The sequence below is a fragment of the Harpia harpyja genome, chromosome 21, assembly GCF_026419915.1.
Source record: "Harpia harpyja isolate bHarHar1 chromosome 21, bHarHar1 primary haplotype, whole genome shotgun sequence".
In the NCBI taxonomy this organism is placed as follows: Eukaryota; Metazoa; Chordata; class Aves; order Accipitriformes; family Accipitridae; genus Harpia; species Harpia harpyja.
The window spans coordinates 4,792,875-4,815,246 of record NC_068960.1 but is presented as its reverse complement, the minus strand read 5'-3'; the positions used below and the strand labels follow the sequence as shown (position 1 = coordinate 4,815,246).

General features: G+C 42.6%; 1 protein-coding gene across 2 annotated transcripts in view; it reads left to right on the top strand.

The window, feature by feature from the left end:
• FOXK1 (forkhead box K1) overlaps positions 1-22,372 on the top strand; it is a 57,988-nt gene that overhangs the window by 22,662 nt on the left and 12,954 nt on the right. For both annotated transcript variants that reach the window (XM_052772485.1, XM_052772487.1), the window contains exons 2-7: positions 4,517-4,714; positions 15,265-15,421; positions 16,711-16,857; positions 18,621-18,814; positions 19,981-20,147; positions 20,861-21,142. In XM_052772485.1, the coding sequence (XP_052628445.1) occupies positions 4,517-4,714; positions 15,265-15,421; positions 16,711-16,857; positions 18,621-18,814; positions 19,981-20,147; positions 20,861-21,142 (1,145 nt within the window). The remainder of the gene's footprint in view (positions 1-4,516; positions 4,715-15,264; positions 15,422-16,710; positions 16,858-18,620; positions 18,815-19,980; positions 20,148-20,860; positions 21,143-22,372) is intronic.

Here is a 22,372-nt window from a genome sequence, read left to right as displayed (position 1 = left end):
GTCTCTTTTTAAAATCTTTAAATAGCCTTTTCTTGCTTTTATGCAGCAGATCTTAGCAGAAGTCATTTGGTGTTGAACAGCACTCAGGGTGCTCTAACAAAGAAATTGGTGACTGTAATAGCTTCTATTGAACCTGGTACTATGTTTTGGCAAATGCATCTCCACTTCCTTTGCATCCGTGAGTAAAAGGTTCTTTGAGGAGGGGGAGAGTATGTCTGCTTCTTAGAGTCATGCAGGGTATGGAGTAATTTTGTTCGGTTTTTTACGTAACCATTTTTCCTGAAGTCTGCTTTAGGGGTGACTGTTTATGTAAAGTCTAGTGTTTCTTAGCACTTTATTTTCAGACCTTATGTAGATGAAATGCTTGTGGTCACTGTCACTGGTTCACCACATGAAGGATGCCTAATAGCATGGGTGCTGTGTTGTCAGTGTGAAGAGCTTGTCCAGGAAACTTTTGGAAAATCTGTCTTGTTTAAAACAATTCTAGCAACATCTTTTATATCACTGTAACCATGTGTGGCATGTGCACTCCTTCTCTTCCCCTTGGTCTCCAATGTATATATAGCATGCATTCAGCGAGTGCTATGGAGTCTGTGAACTCAAGCATGCAGCAGGGAGCCAGCAATCCATTTTCTTTGACTTTCTCCTGCCTGTAATCTAATAAGGCAAGAATTGTTTCTATGCAGCTTATGGAGGTTATGGAGGTTGGGGTGTGTGTGTTTGTTTTTAGTTTTAACACAAACAAAAAAAACCCTTTCTATTCTCACTGTCTTGCAAGGCATCCTAGAGAAATGGGAATTCTTTCCCACAAGGAATTGATGTATGCAACATACTATGGCTCTGTATGAGTACAATACATATGGTTTATATGGCCAGGGACTGCAGGATGTACCTGTCTGTAACAGGTTATTGAGTAAAACTCAGCAGCTCTGGAACTGGTGCAGGTTGCTTCCTGCCTGTACCAAGACCAAGAGATTTTGCAGACCATTAATGTACCCCTCTAATCAGCTGGAAATTTCAAAGGTGCTTAAAAGAGTTGCCTCTTGGGCACCCTTGGAAATACCAGTTAACTTCATTATGCTTTTTATGTTGAGTCTAATCTGTGCTTTCAGATTGATCTTCTCATGATGGAAATGTTAAGCAGTAGTAGTAATTGCTATGCATCTTTGATAAGAATCATGTAACATGGCTCAAATAGTATAATTCAGTTTAAATAACTTGAAATATATACAGTAATCTTAAGGAATGCATGCTCTGTTCTGCTTGGGCTGTCTTGTCCTGCTTATCTTCTGTAGAAGTATAATTCTCATAGGCTTAAATCCTGCGTTAATGTGCCTCACTCCTAAATAGGACTACCTGATACAATTTGAGTTTATCCTCTTTTGGTTGGAAAGAGGTTAATTAAGGGAACAATTAGAAAAGCTCATTAAAACTGCATTCAGGTTCAGTGTAATGAAAAGTGAGCTTCCTGTGACAAGATGATTCAGAAATCATGCTTTTCCCATTTCTCATTGACACAGTTCCCCAGTATTAGTGTGTGTATGCTGATGCTGATTTGAAGTAATGTCTTGGGCTGTGCTGTTGTCACTGTTTGCATTACTGTGGTGGTTGTGATAGAGACTGGAACAATAATGTTAATCCCAGGCACTTTCTCACCCCTGAGGGAGGGGAGGAGTTTTGCAGGAATTTACAATCTATTTTGCATTGCATTTCCATTTCTTGGGTCCCAGGTTTTTACAGCACTAAAAGCATAAATTCGGATAAATTACTGGCACCTTGGCTTTGCAGGCAGCGTCAATACTGGAAGCCAGCACAGACCAGGCTGCAGAAGCCTTCTAAAGCTGTGAGCACCCTTGCATATATCCACTCTCTGATTTTTCTGGGACTGGTTCCTTACAAAATGGCCATGTACATGCTAGCTAGCATATTCTGTGAAAGCTAGTTGTATGTCCTGGGTTCTGCTTTAGTGGATTGGGAAGCCTGTCTTTCTAAAAACGAAATCACAGCAGCCTACAAATTGTTTGCTTGTGTAGTCAGCCCAACCCAGCCTCTCTGTTTCTCTTCCCTCTTTCCAATCTGAGATGCGGGTAAGTCACGTGGCTGCGTCGGGTGGCTTTGGGGAGGCTTTCAGGGAAAAGCATTGTTAAATGGGCCTTTTCAGCACACGTTTACTGGGTTAGTTTAGACTTCATATTTCAGGTTGACTCATGGTTTTGGAAAAGTAACAGGTTTTCTTAAGATTGCCCATACCTGCAGACTGATGGAACTGCAGTGTTTTGGGTGCAGGTATTGCTGCCTTGTGTAACAGTGTTACAGCATCAGTGAGTATAGTAGAATTGAGGGGTTAGTTGCACCATCATCTGGAAGCAGTAACATGTAGGAGATGTGGATCTTGCATTACTGGACCCTTCTGAAAGGGAAGACTTACGTGGCAGCAGGATAGAGCTTCTTACTGGTATGCAGCTGCAGTGGGGATCTTCTGGCCTCAACAGTGCTGCATAACTGCCTTAGGGCTCTGTGCAGTCAGGCCTGTTGAGATCAGCAGCAGGTTGGGATTGCACTGAACACTGTTAAACAAGGACTGATTTGTCCTTGACTCAGATGTTGAAAAATGCTGAGCACCTGGTGTTACAGCAAAGAATTCCATTGCTCTGTGAAAGAAAGCTCAGCTTTTCCCTGTAAGGGCTTGAGAAATGATGAAGTTTTGCTCATACTGGTATTGAGCCTTACTTAGTTCATGTGACGCTCACTGCGAATTTATGTATTCTCTGGGTTTGGTTTTTTTTTTTCCTACAAGAAAATCCATGTGGCAGTATGAAAGCTTTAAATCCAGAGTAGTGGTTCAACTGCCTTGCTTCAGGTCCATCTCAGTAAGCTGTGTGCCTGCTGCTGGCAGACATTGCAAGGCACAGACACTCTGCTGTTTTGAATTGTGTGTTTGTATTGAGTCTGCAGGGAATCCTGTTTAGAAGGGTTAGATAAACACAATTAGGCTGCATTGCCAGCAATGATGTTCTTATTTAATGCATTAATGAGTGCAGGTGGCAGGACCTCTGAAGTGAATTAAATGCAGTGCAAACTCCTGCTGTATGTAGCAGAGCCATTGTAAGTCCAAGCTGCTGAATGCTGAGCCAGCTCATTTGAGAGATGAGGTGGGAGATGGGAATGAGCTTCCCATGCCTGAATGATAATTTTATACTCTTCACGGCAGGTTTCTGAACATTACAGCAGAACTAGCTTGTGCAGAAGAACCAAGAGCAAGAGAGTATGTTTTTAGAGCTGTAACAGGATGTTTCTCTGCATTTCTATTGATAGCAGCATTAAGATAAGGTGGTCACAAATACAGATTTACTTGCTTGCCACCTTGTTCTATTACCTGGCAGGATTCAATAATGCACTGGTTAAAAGAATTATGTTCAGCCTACGCCAGCACTTACAGTACTAGAATAACACTGCCCGAGTCCCTTCGTTTCCTTCTATAGGCAAGATGCTGGAAGCCAGCACAATTACTGTGCTGTGCTGGCCTTTCCCACGGTGAAACCTGTTTTTTATTTCCTGCTGCTTTAACCTTAGTATCAGTGAAATGATCCCTGGAAAGCTTGTATTGATTGCACATTATTGTCTAATTAAAGCACAATAAGAAGAATTGCAGAACACTCACTCTTACAGCCCTGTGCCTATTGTAGATACTATAAATTAGAAAGCTTTCTGTTCAAATATGGAAAATGTCAGTGCTTGCTTCCTTTTGAATTTCCCAGCATCTCCTAGAGGCAATAGTTGTAGATGTGTGATTTCCCCACCCCACCCCCTTCCTAAATAACAACGGGAAAGAAGTGTTATTTAGAGAAGAAATGAGGCACTGTAGGCTTGCAAGGGCCTTGTTCTGACCCTGCTAGCAATAACCCATGTTGTCCAAAGGGAGGCACTGCTAAATGAATGTATTTTAATCTGAAACCTGCTACATGATCCTTTAGCATCATATGCAGAGATATAAATGGGTATTAGTTATACAATATGTAGAGGCAAGTCTTTAAATAGCACTTTCTTCTTACCTGGAGGCTGTTTGTTGCTCTGTCTGGATTTTATGGCTTTCTTCCTCCATGTTGCTTGTTGTTTGATTCTTTCTAGTAACTTCTATCTTCCTGAGTTATGTGCAAGGAGCTAATAAAAGATAAATCTGAGTCCTTGATATAGCAGGAACCCAAGAGTTTGTCATTATGGTTCTGCATCTTGCTTAGTCATTGATTGAATACATGGCCTTGGGGAAATCACTTAACTTACCCAAACCTTCAGCTTGCATCTGATCACTAGGTGATACATGATACACTATGATACATTTACAGAGATTTATGAATGATCAGTAATTCTGCACAGGACACTGGGCAGAAATATGCCCTAGAGAATGGTGGACTTCTGTGCTATGAATGAATTAATGATTCACCAGTTGCATACAAAAACACTTAAATATGTTTAGTATCGTGTGTGAAACTGACTTTTCCCTTTCTTTCCCTTACAGATGTACTTTCCGATTCCCTAGCACGGTTATAAAGATCCAGTTCACATCTTTATACCATAAAGAGGAAGCAAAAGAGGAAGCCTCATCGCCTCCCCTTCGGCCACTTTACCCTCAAATATCGCCTCTGAAGATTCACATCCCGGAGCCGGATCTCCGGAGTGTGGTCAGTCCCCTCCCATCCCCCACAGGCACTATCAGGTAAGATGTTAACTATCCAAAGTGTGCTTTCTGGAAACTCCATCTGTGTTTTCTGGCATCAGTCTGTCAGCCATGTTTTGTTTGGTATACTTGGTGCGTATGAAATGCCCTATTAAAAATAGCTAGTTAAATAGCTGGTGTTCAAAATTATGGAAGGCTGCTAAAAACTGTTATGGTGGCTGGAAGTTGGGCAGAAGAGTTTTGTTTAAGAGCTCAAAGGGTTCAGGGGGGAACTTGAGTGTTAGTTTCACGCTATAGAGTTACTAGTCTGGCAGTGGAATTAGAAATATCTATGAAGAGCTACCTATATGCATTGAGAAAAGAAAGCAAGCAAATACTTTCTATGTTAAGCCTGCCTGTTTTATTTTTATGTCAAAAATATTCTGTTGTTTCTGGGTAGTGCTGGTGTTATCTGAACTTGGGCACAAGGGTGGCCATTGGCACGTGGTTTCCTGGGAATAGAAGGAAATTGGGGTAGGATGCTGACCACGTACTGAGGGGCTGTAGCAACCTGAATGTACATCTGTGAGTATCTGGTTTTGTAAATTACCTGATTCATGAATGTGCAATAGAAATAACCTGAACATGAAGTTACTGTCTGGAGTGTTTTCTTTCTTTCTTTCTCGGCAAAGAGTTGATGTTATGGAGTTGCAGTGTAATCTCTTTTAACATTAAAGCTGTTACTTGAAGTACAGTAAATTTTATAAAGTAAAGTAGACTCGTGGTATAGGATGATGTATTAGAGTTTTAAAGCATGCAGGGCCTCAGAATAGCAAGAGTGTACCTGGTAATAGTAATAGCCTTTGGTTTGTTTTCTTGTCTGTACATTTGTAAAAAGGTATAATACACAAACATCTTCTGATAGCACTAATTCAGTGAGTAGTATTCAAATGTACATGGCTGAGAATTACTTCAGTGTCACAATGAAGCCAGTTTTGTTTTGCGTAGGTCTGGAGGCGCTTGCTTGTTGGGGTTTTTCCGCCAGTCTTGCAGAGCTGCACAGATGTGCAGTGCAGATACTCTAGAAAGAGGGGGCTGGAGGTAGCTGTGGTTTTAGCCCTCTGTTCAGGCCCTGCTTTTAGTTTATATTTAACCTTCCCTTTTTAGATGAAGCTTGTTGCTGGGAGGGGAGGGGAATGGTTTCTTTGCCAACATATGGTAGTTAGTTTCCATTCAGTCATCTTGCGCAAAGCAGCACAGTGTGGTTTGTGTTACTAACAGAGGCTGTATCTTTTGACTCTGGCATATGCCTGCAACTGATATTTGACTCCCCGAGAATGTTTCTTTTGCATAAGGAGAAAGTGGAAATAGTAGCATTGAATTGTGCTCTGCCCCTAACAGTGTGTTTACTAAGGATGATTAATGATTGCATCCGTTTGTCTTGAGCAGAAGCTAATCCAGCCAAGTCTTCAGAAAACCTCAAAAGACATCTGAGGTTTCACTTGCCAAACCCCTTTCGTTTCCGAGTTCCTCTTACAAAGGAGGGGCTGACACGTTTGTAAACATCCCTGATGAGCCCCTTCAACCTTCCCCTCACCCCTGGAAGGGTCTTGCAGCTCTCATACCCTGTGGGCCAGGCTTTGGGAAGTGATTTGGGTGTTTCTGCCTGAGAAAGAAGGGAATGCTCTTTGGGGGGCATGTAGCTATGCATTCTGGCCATCTGGCTTTCAGGGCAGCTCTGCTATCTTGGTGGCTTCACAGTGGTGGGTGAGGCTGGCACAGTGTCCTCTCCCCCGTCCCAAGGGCAGGGCTGGGAGGGCTGGCAGGGGCACAGCATGGGACCCACACCCCGCTCCCATCTCTGGCTTTGGGAGGTGGTTGCATGAGCTGGGCTCTCCTCCTCCCTCTCCCCCTTCTAGTATTTACTTTCCTAATTTGGTGTGTTTGCCTCGCTCCTCCCTGATTGGCCCATGGAAAATTATTGCAGTTTGGAAATCCTGGGCAGGGTGAAATTTCCTTTCTGGAAAGTGGCTCCTGGCCCCCTTTTCCTGCCTCTGTCCCGGTGCAGGGCAGGGGCTGTACCTGCGCTCCCACTGCCAGATCCAGCCCTGCCCTCCTGACCCCCGGCCCTGCTCTGCCTCCCTGTTTACATTGCAGCTTGCTTCCCTGCAGGTTCCCCCCCTGCGAGCTTCTGGGTTTGTTCCAGCCTATTTATTTTCCCTCTGCAAAGTGCACCGCCTAGAGAGGGAATGAGCTTTAGTTAAAACCAAACCTGCCACCCTCAGCAGCTTTGCAAAGCAAGATTCCTGCTTACTCCTAGGGAGAAATGTGTCCACTGTTTTCTTAGCTAGGTATTTTATCTCCGGGAGGGGCCGTTTGTAGATGTGTTTTGAATGCTGTTGTACAGCTTTAAGGGAACATGTTGGTTGGCAGCATGCTGTGAGGCTTACACACAGGCATGGCTTATTTCTTCCTGCTTTGAGTTCAAAATTCCTTTTAAAAAAGTCAGACTTGCATGTTCCAAAAAGGAAAAGGCCACTGTGGTTGTAAGAAATTGATAGAAACAGCCTGCCATTTTACACCACGTAAGAAAGGGCAGAGTAGCACCAAATCTCTTCTCAGTAGATTCAAGGCATTGAAAAGCTGTGTGAAAGCCATGTGTAGTTTGGTTAAATTCAGCTCTGCCTGCTGGGAGATACAACTGATTCACAACTTAAGGAGTTAAGGGACGGTCTTCTGGTACATGGTGTTAAGGTTCTGCAGCTTGCATTTGGAGGATCCTCTCTGGGTGACACTGGTGATACGAAGTTCCTCACCTGTGCTACAAACACTTAGCTTTGCCTGGTTTTGCTGTTATGTCCATGATATGTGTATGAATGTGACTCCATAAACGTGTTGCAATCTAGTCCCCAGAGTGGCTTGTGCTTGGATTATAAACAGATCCACAGGGACAAGGTGTGATGTAGGAGCCTATTCCTGGTCTCAGAGTCATGCCAAGTTGGAGTTTAGGTTTACAGTATTTAGTTTTCCTTTTATTATCTTCCAGTTGGTGTTAATGACCCTGTAGTATTAACTTAACTCAGTTTTCCAAATAGCATCTCTTTCCAGCACTGCCCCGCAGGGTTGGTTTTTTTTAGTATTGATGAAGATGAAATTATTTCTCTGTACATGCTTCCCTATTCTAAACAGCAATTATGTTCTCACTGATAAATATTTAAAAAAGCTACAATAAAGAAATATTAAATGCTGTACTATGGAGGTTAGTATCGTTATTCATATTTTACAGCTGCTACTTCTGGCTTATCTCTGCACCAGAATGACTGGGCTTGAACACTTTGTTTTGTTTGTTTTTTCACTGAAAGGGCATGGATAGTTAGCTCACACACATGGTCTTTATCAGTAAAAAAAAAAAAAAATTCTTTGACATGGAGGAGGAAGAGCCCTCAGAGCTCTGTGAGAACCATTGTTTGGAAAGTGTCTGGTGAGGTTCTGTGCTAATAGCTAAACTGGTACATACTTGTGTGTGGACCCCAATTTGTACTTTAATTGTTAGTACTTATGTGCCTGCCCATGTTTGGCGGTTGCTAGAAGGGTCGATACATAGTTTACAATTAATTTAATGGTATGAATAATGAAAGATCAGCTGGTATCCTTCTGCATCTTCTATTTTATAAGTTTGATGTGAGCTGAATTGCCATGGTTTCATAAGCTATATTCTTTAAACCTTTTTTCCTTATTTTCACTAGGCAAATTTAGTTCAGTAACATGTTGCATGCTCTGATAGTGGAATTACTGAGGCCTGCACTCCAGGAACTGCACTTATCTTGGCTTAGCCACCAACTTGTTTTGTGGCCTTTAACAGGTCATTTAAATTCATTGTCTGATTTTTATGCATGTATAATGTAATTACTACTTTCCAAGAGTGTGTAGTAGATAAATTATGTATCGAGCTTTTATTCCATAAAGCATGATAGAAGACTGTGTGGGTGTGAGCTGTGTTATAGATGACATGCAAATGCTGGCTATGCTTTGATTCAGACTTGGCTTGGAAAAAGGGAGTGCTTTCTAATAGGCTCTAGGACAGCCGTACGACACTGTTTCAGAACACTTGGGATTGGATTTAATCTGAACTTGCACATTTCCTCTAAAGGTATGTAGTGGGAAGCTGAATGAACCCTGACTTCAGTGGATGCGTTCACTCACTGGAACAGGATGCATAAATATTGCCTGCTCTATTTCATTCAGGCTTTCCTTCTTCCTATAGCACTATTAGCCATTTAACTGAAGAGCCGGTGAAGAGCTCCAAGGCAGGCTTTTTGCAGGCTCTTTTGCATTGTCTCGGTTATCCATTACTTCCTGCATTCGGGCAGAATATACAGCTCGGGTAACTCCCACAATTGGACAGACTGGTGATTATTTTTAATCACCCTTGTCTCCAAACCACAAGCCAACTAGTGTGATGCATATACATCACATAAGAAAAGCAACAATCTGTACTGGGCTTGGGAGTTCCTACGCATGTTTATTTCAGATAATGGACCATGTGCTAGAGGAGATGTGCCAAGCCATGTGCTGGAGGAAAGGTTGCAGATGTCACCAGCTATATGAGTACTTCCTCTTCCCCTGAAAATGTTCACTGAATTCACGGTCGGAGTGAGCTCACTTCCTTTTGAAGAGGGGAACCACTGGAGCACAGACAAGTAATAAGAATTTCAACCTTTGCGGGTAGCTGACTTTCACTGTGGCTTGTTCAACAGCTTTGTTTTTCTTCGGTGTTAAGCAGGCAGGGTAGCTCTCAGATTTTTTCCTTTCACATCAAAATCCAGCTTGGTTTGGCAGTCTCACCACTTGTGATTGTTTCTGAAACCTGTCTGAAACATGCAACGTGCAAGGACTTGCCTTTCTTTGAGTTACAATGTTGGGGCTAGACTGGGGAAGGAGAGAGCGGCAGAGGATTCTCACCCATTATCACTGATTGGTGTATCATGGAAATGCTCATTTCGCAAGCTGAAGTGCTGTACTTTGACCTGATTCTCGCTTATTGCGTGTAAAAAGTGTCCCTGTGTCTTTTGGTGCCCCTTCTTGCAGACTCATGAAATGGAATACAGGGGTAGTCTGAGGTTTGTGGCATTTGTCAAACCATAGTCCTTGTGTGCAGGGCAATGCACCTGCAATTTGCATTTGAGGAGACTGAGGAAGATTTTAAGAAACAGGGACTCTCCCTTTGTATTCAATAGGGGCTTAAAAAAAATTGCTTATTCAGACAGGAATCTGTATGTTGGCAACGTTGCCAAGGTTTTAACTCTATCACTGCTATGTCTCTTGTACCTGCTTCACAAATGCGCACTTAAGTGTTTTTCAAAGGCACTGCCTATGTGCATACCATATCCTAAACGACAAAGTCGAAGAGATGGGATTTTTCCTCCTTAGCAATGCAGATGCCAAGTCAGGTGAACAATTTTATGTGGGATCCCAGGTAATCTTTCCTCTTTGTCATAGAGGGGTATGTGCTTTATCCATATACCTGGCTTAAATTAAGCCCCTATAACTTGATCCCTACAGATACCATTCTTGCAGAAAAGAATCAAATTAAGTAATAGGGCAACTTCCCTGCATTTTCCTACTGCCCCTCCTTCTGGAGAGATTGGCACTGCAGTTTGGGAGTGTTTCTGTTCCCAGTTTGTTCATAGACTTGTAATATGACTGTAAATAAATCATTTAACCACTTGTTGCTTCATTTTTATTTTTTTCTTCCCAGTTTGTAGAATGTAGCTAGTATTGAGAGAGTCTGGAAGCTTTTGCATAAGAATCTCTATATGTGCTCAGGCACCAGATCCTTCTAGCCCGGTATTCTGCCTCAGATGGGTATCTTTGGGGTAATATAAGAACACAGAAAATAGAGTAATGCTAACTTAAGTGCAGTCTGCCTCCACCTTTTTCTTGGATCAGGGACTGCCTCAGAGCAGGGACTTCCTGACCATCTATCTAATAAAGCCCTTGATGGATTCCCCGTCTTCCTCTTTTGCCCAAGAATTTGTATAATGGCCTTTTGCATTCACATAAACTTTTAGCATCAGCCCTGTCCTACAGCATGTGGTTCCACAGTGTAACTACAAACATAAAAGCACTTTCTCTTGTTTTGGACATGCTACTTAGTTTCATTTCGTGTTCACCATCTCTTCTATTGGAAGAGGCCAGGAGCTGAACACGTCCTCTTGGCTTTATTTTTATAGGCTCTGTCACCTTGCACCTCAGCTTCTGTCTTAAACTATTTGTCTCCTTTATGGAATCTGTTCTGTATCTCTGATCATCCTAGTTGTCCCTGTCAGTACCTTCTCTGGATCTGCTGTATCCTTTTTTTGAAATGAGAAGAGACAAATGACACACAGCATCCTGGGTATGGACGCCCCATGCACACAGTGGTACATCCTATTTTTTGCACTCTGATTCTTTAGTTAAAGCAAACTGATTTTGGACATTCCAGCACAAATGCAGTAAGTTGTATGTATTCGCTAATAGCTGGTGTTTAAAGACTTAATTGTTGCTAGAAAGTGCTGTGAACTTGAGAAGCTAGATTCTTGTTGGCAGGAGTTGAAAGTGAATCATGATGCTACAAAGACCTGTTACGTTCTTAATAGCCAGAAGTTAAGCCCTGTGTTTAAAAGGCATTCTGCGTGTTACATGGGTGAATGTATTGCAGGCACTGCATTCAGCCCTCATCTTTCTGGCATTCCAGCTGAAGAAGGGTTAAACATTAAATGGAAAACATGCTGCAAAGGACCGATATGATTCAGCACGTGGTTGTAGTCTGATTCTGAAGCTGACTCCCAGCATGGTATTTGGGGAACTGCAGCTCAATGGCTGCCTGTAGTCAGTGTTTCAAGTTGAGATGCTGAATCCTCAGTGGTATCAAACATCTTTGGGACTGGGGGCATTAACCATGGTGCTACGGGATTAAGACTGGGTAACTGCAGCTGGTTTGCTTATGTGCTCTGTGTGTCTTTTCAATGGTATAAAACACTTGCTTCCTCTCCAGAATGTTCTCTTCTGTAACAGACAAGCTTAACCCAAATAAGCTTGGGTTGCTTGTAAGCTAAGATTGCCTGCATGGACAGTAAGCATGGATCACAGCAGTAAGTTAGGATGTCTGAGAGCTGGGTGAAATTGCAGACCTAGCTATACTTTTTTCAGTAAAAGGTTATAGTATCGAAGTGGATCAAGTTATTGCCAAGTATTGATGCAATATTAATATCCAGCAAATCGTAATCACTGTCCCCACACTTGATTTTTGTTTTATAGCACAAACAGGTGTTTGTAGGGAGAAGTCTCTTTGTTCCCTAATATTTTTAAAGGGGGTGTGAGTGCATGCAAGCATCCCTGGCCGGCCCCCGGCTCTGGGTGGTGAGGAGAATTCCAGGAACTCCAGGAAACTGATGTCACTGCATTGTGTTTGCTTGTTTTCTTTTGACTGCACTAATGTTTAATTTTAACTTAACCCTCAGAGGGGTATTTTTAGTAAACCTGTTTCTTCACTCTTTCTGTCCCATGTTGGGGGGATAACAGATTGTGTCTCCTTGCTTTTTTTCCAGTAGTCAGCTCTTTCTCCCTTCCCTCTGAAAAGCTCTCTTATGATTGACTGAGAGCTTGAATGCTTAGCACTGTGTGTTACCCTGTCTCTTTGCATGGAGCAGCTAAAAGTTCCTGTTGTTTGATCTGTACCCATGTTTCTTGATTTGAACATTGATCCAGGCTGAAAGGAAGCAGGTCTACCTGGACAAATGTTCCATTCTGGTAAAAGAATAATACCTCTTCCAAATCCTGAGTTACTGCTGTGGCTGTCCCAAGCAATAGATGCTTCTTTAGGGGACTATCGTGTTCTTCAGTGACTACCTACTGGGAGAGGCTGGCTTTTCTAAAAGTTAACAACACTTTAGGTTGGAGATCACAGCCCTGCAGGGTAAGGGTTTCTCCCTTTGTTGTTTGTTTTTCTTTTTTTTCTTTTTTTTTCCTTTTTTTTTTTTTTTTAAAGCAAGAGATCGTGCTTAAAACTCATTATCAACTCATTATCAACCTCAGAAGCTAAAATTTGAACAGCAAAAGCTGGACTACTTGCTCTGCTGATCTTGAAGAAGCTAATCCATTCTTGTATCTGAACTGGATGGGACGATCTTTGAAGCCATACTAGTTTTTTTGGTTTTGGGTTTTTTTTGTTTTTTTTAAAAGTGAAGAAATACAGCTCTGTGCAGAGCATGGATTTACTGGAGAACTTTTCTCTCAGCTCTGTGCAGAGCATGGATTTACTGAAGAACTTTTCTCTCTTCTATATCTTTGACCTGAGTTTTGGGTACTGCCTCTGTGGCTTGCTGTTCATGTATTTCTGCAGACAAAGAACAAAATCAGAAAACTCTGTTTCATCCTATTCCATACCTCATCCGTGTGTTACAATAATTGTTCGGGTGCCAAACATAAAGATAAAAAGAATTGCTGTGTTTTTGGTTTGTCATTGTTTCGTGTATGAAAATGGCTTTTGTTTGTAATTATCTACACATTATAGGCAATGTATGTGGAGAAGCTATTGAAAAATGACAGCAGAATAATTAAATCACACCAGCTCCCCATGTGAATATGAAGACATCAAGAGTGTCTTCTGTGGTTTAGCATTATCCACTTCCCAAGTGGGCTCAAAGCATGGAATAATGAACTTTGATTCATTTTCCTGCACAAACAGGTCTCTGCTTTTTGAAAGACTAGGTAAGAAATGCCTTTATTTCTGGCAAAGGGAGATTTATACATATTGACTCATGAACATCATATACTTTGCACCTCCTGAAAGCTGCACCTCCTGCTGCGCTTCTGAACAGCATCACCCATTCATGCCAAGGACTATCAATGAGTGCTGAAAGGGTTACCAGGTGCTGTGCAACACTTTGGCTAGTATATGGGAGATGGGTGAGGCTGGGTTTCCTATTGCAAACTTCTGTTGTGGTTGAGTATTTCTGTGGCCCTTTCCCTCTTCTCTGCCCCCCCCCCCCCCCCATCCTGTAATTCACTTTTAAAAGAAATCAGTCTCGGTTGTGCTGAGTTCAGCACTGCAGCCATTTGCAAAGACACCACAAGGAGAAGCAGCACTTCTCATTTACAGGCTGGACTGTGGTAGGAAACAGTCATTCCTTACACTGTCAGATTGCTTATGCACCGAAGGTACTGCCCGTTGAGCAAACAAGGGTTGTCGCACTGTTTCCCTTCTGTCTGCATGTGTACATGTGTGTGTGGGAAGCTGTTTAGACAGTCACCTTTTCGAGGAAGGGACCATGTTCTGTGGTTTTTGTGCAGCATTTAGCACAGTGCTCTGATGAGTGTCAGTTACTGCATTTATTTGTGTCAGGGTTAGCACTGCTGTTGGGCATTTGACTGGTAAGAGGATTGTTTATGCCAGTTTTACTGAATTCTGGTTCCCAGCTGTGGGCTTCAGTTTGCATCTTTTCATACAATCTGAACTGCTTGTTTTGCTATGTAAATCTTCTGTGTATTGTTTTGCTTTTTTGTTCACTGTTTCTTTGCTCTTATGTAGAAGACATATGTAATCCTGGGATTTGGCTATGCGTCATGCTGCTCTGTCATTGCACCCCTTAATGCCAGAGAGCACAGAACAGAGGAAAGACGGAGAAAGGGAACTTCAGATTCCCAGACTCATCCTTCTCCTCTTGTCCTTCCAACCCCACAAATCAAGGATATGTGATCCCTAGACAAGCCTTTCTGATTAGTTCTCATCTTGTAGCACTCACTTCTGTGTGCTGAGTGGTGCTGCAAATTATAGCCACCTTTTATTTGTTTGTAGCTTTTTATCAGCTTTAGCATGGCTTTCCTGCTCAGTAGTTGGTCCTGTAATGCCATCTTGTGGTGGCCCTGGGACCCTAAATGTGTCTTTTCCCCGTGCTAGCCAAAGCTGATGAGTGAGCTACCTTCAGTGTTGTATACTAGTGATTGCAGCTCCCTTTTGTTAGCTGCATTTGCTTGCTGTTGAATCAAGGAAATGCCTGTCTCTAGCTGTGTGGCACTGATTAGGGTATGATTTTTCTGAAGCTCGGGTGTTGCGTTAGACGGGGACCTTCATGGCAGATGCCTGCACTGGATACTTTAACTGTGATACTGTAAAAGAACATAGCCCATATCTGTTAGAAGGATTGATTAAATATTACTTGTCTTATAAGGAGAGTGGTGTGTTGTTCATTCACAAGTTAGAAAAGCAAGCTATTATTCAGTTAAGTATTCATCCCTGATACAGTGTATGTTGTTTTAAGTTCCTCATTGTTTTAAGTGCTTCTTTAAACACAGAGTTGTTTAATACTTTGAGACTCTGCTGTCTTGTGATTGCAGAAAGTGTGTGTTGTGGAGGTGGTGTCAGGATTTTGTAGATAAACCAGTTTTATGTCTGACAGTTGCTTTTCTCAATCTGTCTGTGCTTTGGGTAAGCCACAGGCAAAAATAAGTCCAGTGCATATCCGCTTCTCAGTGACCTGGGAACTTTACTGTACCTTAGAGAATAAGAACTATGTGTCTTGTTAATAAATGAAGTAATGAATAACTGTATTTCCTTTTTGCCTCTCCAGTGTTCCCAACTCTTGCCCAGCCAGTCCACGTGGTGCTGGATCCTCAGGATATCGTTTTGTTCACAACATTACCTCGGATCTGCAGCTGGCAGCAGAGTATGCCGCAAAAGCAGCATCAGAACAGCAGGCAGATGCATCTGGCGGGGACAGCCCAAAGGTTCAGAGAAACATTACTTTACCCAGCAGTGCTCACTAGGAGGCTTATTAAGACCTGGCAGTTTATTGCCAGTGCTAGATATAGTTAAAAGGGGTCTAAGAATACCCTGGCCATAAGGGAGCTGTATACAGCATCCTCCAGGGTTTTGAGACCATGCCTTCCAACCAGCGTCTTATTAGTAGTGGTAGATGATAGATCTGCTTGCTTAGCTGCCCCAAATGTATTCAAGTCATTCACTAAAATGGTTAGGCGAGAAGAACTTTTTTGCTTGTTTGATAAATCAAGAACACGTAAAGAAGTGCATTAAAATTCAGAGTCTTGTTTTCTCCTTTTAATTAATGGTATTTTTCAAAACACAGTTGGAGAAAGGAGAAGCAGGGAAAGAAACCAGATCCTTGCCATGAGAAATCTGTAGTCTGACTTTAAAACAAACACGAAGGCCTGTTGAGCAAGCGTTAAATGAGGAGAGTAGCAAGTGGAATTTAGATTAAAAAATAACTTGGTTATAATGATAGAATTTAATTTTGGTGAGCTGATCTTCAGATCAAAGTTAAAAGTCTATATCCAAAACCACCTGATTTGGGATTGGGTGGAGAAGCACAATACTAGATGGCTTTTTTTTTTGTAGATTGAATTCTCCCTTGAGACAAGAAGGGCTGTTCTTGATGGAGTAATATGAAGAGCTGGGAATATGAGATCTGGCAAACAGATTAAAGTTCCTAGAATGAAACAAATCTTGCTGGAGAGGGGAAGGGACAAGATCAAGTTTCATGTTGGGCTTGTTGCTGGGAGGAGAGCTGATAGCATACTTCCATGAGACCTTTCTAACAAAGTGTAGTTGTAGCTGGGTGGAATTGAAGGCTTTAGTTTCATGAACACTGAAAGCAGTGAACGTACCCTACACCCTCTTAACTCTTTGCTTCCAATTGCTTGTCCTGATCCAGTTCCTTGTGCCTGATATAAGCACATGTGATAAATTCAGTGGGGAATGGAATCAGATTAAAGTTAGCTTTTATGTGTGTGTTTATGGGGAGAGGGAAGGAGATACTTTAATCTGGCTCAGTCCTATAGTCCTGTTTGCACAAAAATGCTTGTGCTAAATTGGGAGGTGGCAGTATAAAACAGGAGTGAAAGGGAAGAGGGTGATGCTGCTCCTAGTTGCCCCTGATGCTCTCTTAACATCTGTGAAAACTACAGCCCAATGTGCTTTTTTAGTTTGGGTGGTTGGTACGCTCCAGTGTAGGAATTATTTGTTAATGACTACATTTCTGTTTGTTTTTTTTCCTTAGGATGAGTCCAAGCCACCCTATTCTTATGCTCAGCTAATTGTGCAGGCTATATCTTCAGCACAGGATAGGCAATTAACACTAAGTGGGATCTATGCCCACATTACCAAGCATTATCCATATTACAGGACTGCTGACAAAGGCTGGCAGGTGAGTTCTTGACACTGACAAGCTTTTAAACTACTTTGACAGGGCTTATCTGCTTTGAAATGCATTTATTAAAGATTTGGGGCACTGGGAATAGAGCTGCTTTGACTATTCCCAGAGTGAATTTGTTTAATGTAAGATAACTAGTTTGTGGGTGATTAGGTTTTTTTAAATACTTTCTAGGGCAATGTAGTGTGTTACTATTGGGCTCACTGCTTTCTGAAACCCTTTTGATGCTGTAGTCATGTGTCTTTGGTTTTTGTTTTTTATTCTTCCACATCCTTGCTGTCAGTCATTCCTCTGCCCAGATACTTGCCTGAATCTTGCTTAATCCTTCACCTTGTCTCTGGTGTGATCTGTCCAAGCAGAAGATGCCAGCGTAAAACTGAGGTTCCAGTTTTTAATTATAACACCTTAAATCATCACAGATGTTTTGTTTTCCCATTGTATCGACTGCATTGCCTAAGTCACAGTTCGCAAGTTTTGAATCTCAGAATGGGAACTTGGGGAATTTCGAGTCTGTGCCTTCCTTGTGGTATTAAAGGAAATCTGACCAGCTTCGTAGGAGAGTTTGGATTTAGTTAACACATGCTAAATCAAGCTTAAATGTTCACTTGAGGGCTGCTTTCTGAGTTCCAGAAACCTCAGCTCCACCTGCTTTCAGACTTTTTCTTGGCATCGCACCTCTGAAATGGGTGTTGTCATTTGAATATAATATACTAATACAGCTGGAAAGACTCTTGCAGCTGCTGATTTCATTGTGTTCAACTGGCAGGAGCAGTACTGCTTGGTGCACTTTGAGTACAGTTGGAATAAATACATTTCTGACTCCCTGGCTTTTCCCTGCAGTTCTAATTAATTGTGGAATTCACTTCCTGCCTTAACCTGCTCGGCAGAGTTGTACTTTGCGAACCACTTGCTGCGTCCTGCTTCAAAGAGAGCTGCATTTCAGTGGAGGCTGAAGTTGTCTTTTCCCCTCCCATACCAGTGGCATTGTAAGGCTTCATTCGCTTGTGAAGAGCTTGTCTAAAGCTGCTACAAAAGCTCTTGTTTTGTTTTGAAAGTGGAAAAGGAATGAGCTTGTGCATACCTGGCCTTACTGAGCGTTTCCCCTAGCCCAAAAGACAGTGCTACACCCAGTGAGAGGTGGGCTTTTGCAATGAAAAGGATAAATAGTTTTGTCAACATCTGGAGACCCGTACAGTGCTAGACTAGTGCCACATAGATAATGGATTCTCCTTAAGAGACAGCTGTCTGAGCGCATGTTGGCTGGCTTGCATTATGATTACCATGAGATGCAGTGTCCTTTAGGGCATGTTTGGGCACCCCAGTGATCATTTGGCAGGTAAGCAGTTAGCACAGGCTCAGGCATTATTTTTTTTCTGCTTGCCTAGAATAAGCCTGTCTTTTCAGAGAGTTCTGATGTGGTTTACAGTGATTTCCCCATGCCTCAGCAAAAGCTCTGCTTTCATTGCTTTCCACAGAAAAATCACTGCACTGCCTTGCTCCAGATGTATTTAAGTGATGGTGTAGTACCAAGCAAACCCATCTTTCAGCATGGTTGGTAGAAACTGACACATTTCCCCAGGTTTTCTCTTGCAGTTCTCCTGTGCCTTTGGAGCTATGTGAGTTGACTTGTTTCTGTCTTCAACACTGATTCTGGCAGTGTGGATTTTGTTTTTCCAAGCTGTGTGGCAAAATCCATTTGTCTTTGTTATATGCTTCCTCATGGTAAAATAATCATCTCATTCTTCTGCTTCCTGCAGAATTCCATTCGGCACAACCTCTCTTTGAACCGTTACTTTATTAAAGTCCCACGCTCCCAGGAGGAGCCTGGAAAAGGCTCCTTTTGGCGAATTGACCCTGCCTCTGAAGGCAAACTAGTAGAGCAAGCATTCAGAAAACGAAGGCAAAGAGGAGTGTCCTGCTTCCGAACACCTTTTGGGCCTCTCTCCTCCAGGTAACTTCAACTTCCTCTAATCTCTGTGCCAAACTCATTACAAAAAACCAAAAACTTCTCCTGAAGTACAGTGAGCAAACTTTACTCCTGTTTATAGTTGAAGTAACATAGTTAGATAGTCCTGAGGCATAATCTGAAAATTGTTCTGACTTCTTAAGTGTTTACCAAAAAAAAAAAAATCCAGAACCAAACTACAAAAATGCATCAAATAACATATCTGTTTTGGCATCATTTCAAAGAAATTCAATGCACTTATCACTGGAGTGAGTGTTTTCAGACGCCAATCTCTCATTTCAGGAAAGCTGTGTTTAGATGTAGATTAGATCATAGTGGGAATCACTTTTGTGGTATTTAAAACACTCTCCTATAGGGAAGATCAGGTTGGTGATGGTTGACAGCAGTGAAGCAATGTGGGGTGTTCTGTGTAGCTGCTCTAGTCAGCGGTGTAACTGCAAAAGAGGAGCTGTGTGCAATGACATCTTTCTCTGAGCCCTGAAGCTGTGAGGATAAGACTTGCAATTCGACACTAACAGGAGCAGTTTCATGTAATGTTCCTCCCACCCCTTTTCTTTTCTCTGTTAAAATGGGGAAACAGGAGGAAAGGTTTTCAGCTGATCAGCTGCTCTGTCTTGTTTGTCATTAAAGAAATGTTCAATTCCTAATGTGTTTGGCCATGTGGAACGAGAGGTGGGGAACCAAGTGGCTGGGGAGGGAGACAACGGGGAGAAGGGGGAGCAACTGCTCTGTAAGCATATGCAGGGCCAGATACTTGCATCTACGTTATATTCTACATTGCATCTTTCTTCTTCTCCCCATCAAAAACTGACAAATATCCTTTGAGAATGGCCTGAAATCATAAAACTGATCTGAACATGAGGCACTTACAGCTTCTCTGTCAGCAGTGGGTCTTAAAATGAAATGTTAAGCATACTCTGAAGGGTCCAGTTTCCTTCAGCGGGGAACAATATGACAGTATTTGGTGCTAGAGCATTTGTGAGGTTACTGTGTACCTTTCAACTCTTCCCACAAAGACTGCAGTGGGTAGTGTGGAAGAAAGGCTGTCTTTCTGCTAGAGAATCCTGTACTGGAGATAATTCTTGGTCTCTGCTGCTGTCTTGTGGTCGAAATGCATCTACACTTGCCAACACTATGTTCTGGTGTTTCAGGAGTGCTCCTGCCTCCCCTACTCACCCTGGCCTGCTGTCCCCTCACTCTAGTGGCCTACAGACTCCAGAGTGCCTGTCACGGGAGGGCTCACCCATTCCACATGATCACGACTTTGGGTCAAAGTTAGCCTCAGTTCCAGAGTATCGGTATTCACAGAGTGCACCTGGTGAGTAGCTCTTGTTTCACAGAGGGTGACTGTTCAATTGTACCAGGTGCCACACTGAGGACACCGCAGGAATGCTTCTGCAAGTGTGTTACTGAAGGATCTAGGTCTCTCTTTCCACTTCATTGTTAGAAACTGATGATGCATATGCAACTTCAGACCATTTTCTTACTAGCCTTTGGATGAGGGCAGGAGATAAAGGAATGTGTAGAAACACATGAGCTAACCTTGAACTAGGTGGCTCTGAAGAGCTGACAGTAGAGTAGCCATGGTAGTGTGTAGCTCGCTCACACTAATTTACTTCTGGATAAGATTGGCTTGGCTATGCAGAGCTCTGTGGTGCTGTGGCCAGGGCCTTGGTAACTTGTTAACCCCTGGTAAGTATCTGCTTGTCACTGCTTGTCAGCTGTGCTGTAACTGGTGTGATGTGTTCCTGGTGAAGTTGGAAGGCAAAGCTTGTTAAGTAAAGCTTTTTTTTTTTTTTTTTGCTTATTGTGGCTTTTGTTCACAGAAATGTGCTCAGATGGCAAGTAAGGTTTTTGTAAGTTAGGAAAGAGAAGATTGAAGGTGGTATTTTTGAAGCCTTATTTTTTGTTCCCTACCCCAACTCTTGCCAGTGCTGAAGGACTGAGTATTGCAGATTAGAAGTGCATAGGTGAAAGGAATGGAGGCCTTTTTGCCTCTCCTATTAATGTATGCTTCTCTCTTCTCTTTAGGATCTCCAGTCAGTGCCCAGCCAGTGATAATGGCTGTTCCTCCCCGACCATCTACTCTGGTGGCAAAACCAGTCGCATATATGCCAGCATCAATAGTGACTTCTCAACAGCCTTCATGCCATGCAATTCACGTAGTTCAACAAGCTCCCACTGTTACAATGGTCCGAGTTGTGACCTCCTCTGCAAACTCTGCAAATGGATACATCCTCACAAATCAGGGCACAGCAGGAGGAGCTCATGAAGCTGCAGGAGCAGTGTTGGACTTAGCTGGTGACCACCGAGGTAGCTTTTCACCTCCCTTGCTATTTTGCTAATAAGTCTTGAGCAGGCTTGGGGGGGTGGGTGGTGAAACTGTTTCACTCACTGTGTGCTTAGCCCTTAATAAAAGATGTTTCTCTTAAACCAAATAAGCTCATCCATTTGTCTCCACCAGTGAGCAGGACAACTGTGTTCCCTTGTCTCCTGTGGGGAACAAATCTAACAGACTTTGGAGGCTGAAAAAACATGCAGTGCTTTAAATATGTATATTATCCCCAATAACAATACTATGCCTGTGTATTGGTCAGCTGGATGTGCTATGGAAATGTGTGCTTTTTCTGGCCAAAAGACGTGGCCTGGGAAAGGCTGAAACTCTCTGCTTCAGGATTGCCCTGTAAATAAATGACTGAGCCCTTCTTTTCTGCAGGCCTGGATTCCTAGAGGAAAGCATGTGCTTCTGGAAGTGCAGGCAGTGCCCCATTAAAGCAATCTTCAAAAACCAGTTACAACAAAGGCCTGTCTTTTCCTAAGCTGGAAATTCCAGCCTTGGGGGATTTAGTGAGTTAAATGTTCTCTTGCTGTGATCTAGACACCACCTTGTCTGCTTGCCATTTCAGAAGGGCTTAGTGCTACAAGATAGATGTGTGTTGTACCAGCAGCAAGACTAGTTACTCTGATTGCTTTTATGTGGGCAGTGGGGCAATGGTTCTTCTCTAAGGGAAAGAAAAAAATTACAAAGGTCTCCCCCTACTGCAATAGCAGGACCACTGGCATTTTTAGTTCAGCGCTGGTTATCCCGCTTGAGTTTCACTTGCATTCTCTAGAGATTCCTGTCTGAATACCATACATGTTCCTGAAGTGCTAACAGTTGCAGCTGCCTGTCTGTCACCTGCTCCCTTCTTTCATTCACCAGTTCTTGCTGTCACTTGTTTTTTCTCTACTTGTCCCTCTCTTATTCCCACTCATATCCTTTTCTAGTCTCTACCTTCCCTTTGTTTTTCCTGGTTGCTCCATTTCCCTTCCTAATTTCCCTGCTTTCCTTGCCTTTTCTCTCCCCACTTCTCATCAGCCTGCCTGCAGGTCTCAGCTCAATGCTTATGTCCCATCTAACTCCACTCTTGTTGTCTACTAATGTTAAAATGGGAGAAGTCTTCTCTTCTTACAGGACTAATGAGTTTGTGCTTCCTGCCTGCCTTCTCTGCTTTGAGACCCACAGAGCCCCTGGAAGAGAAGAGTGGCTCTCCTTTCCTGCAT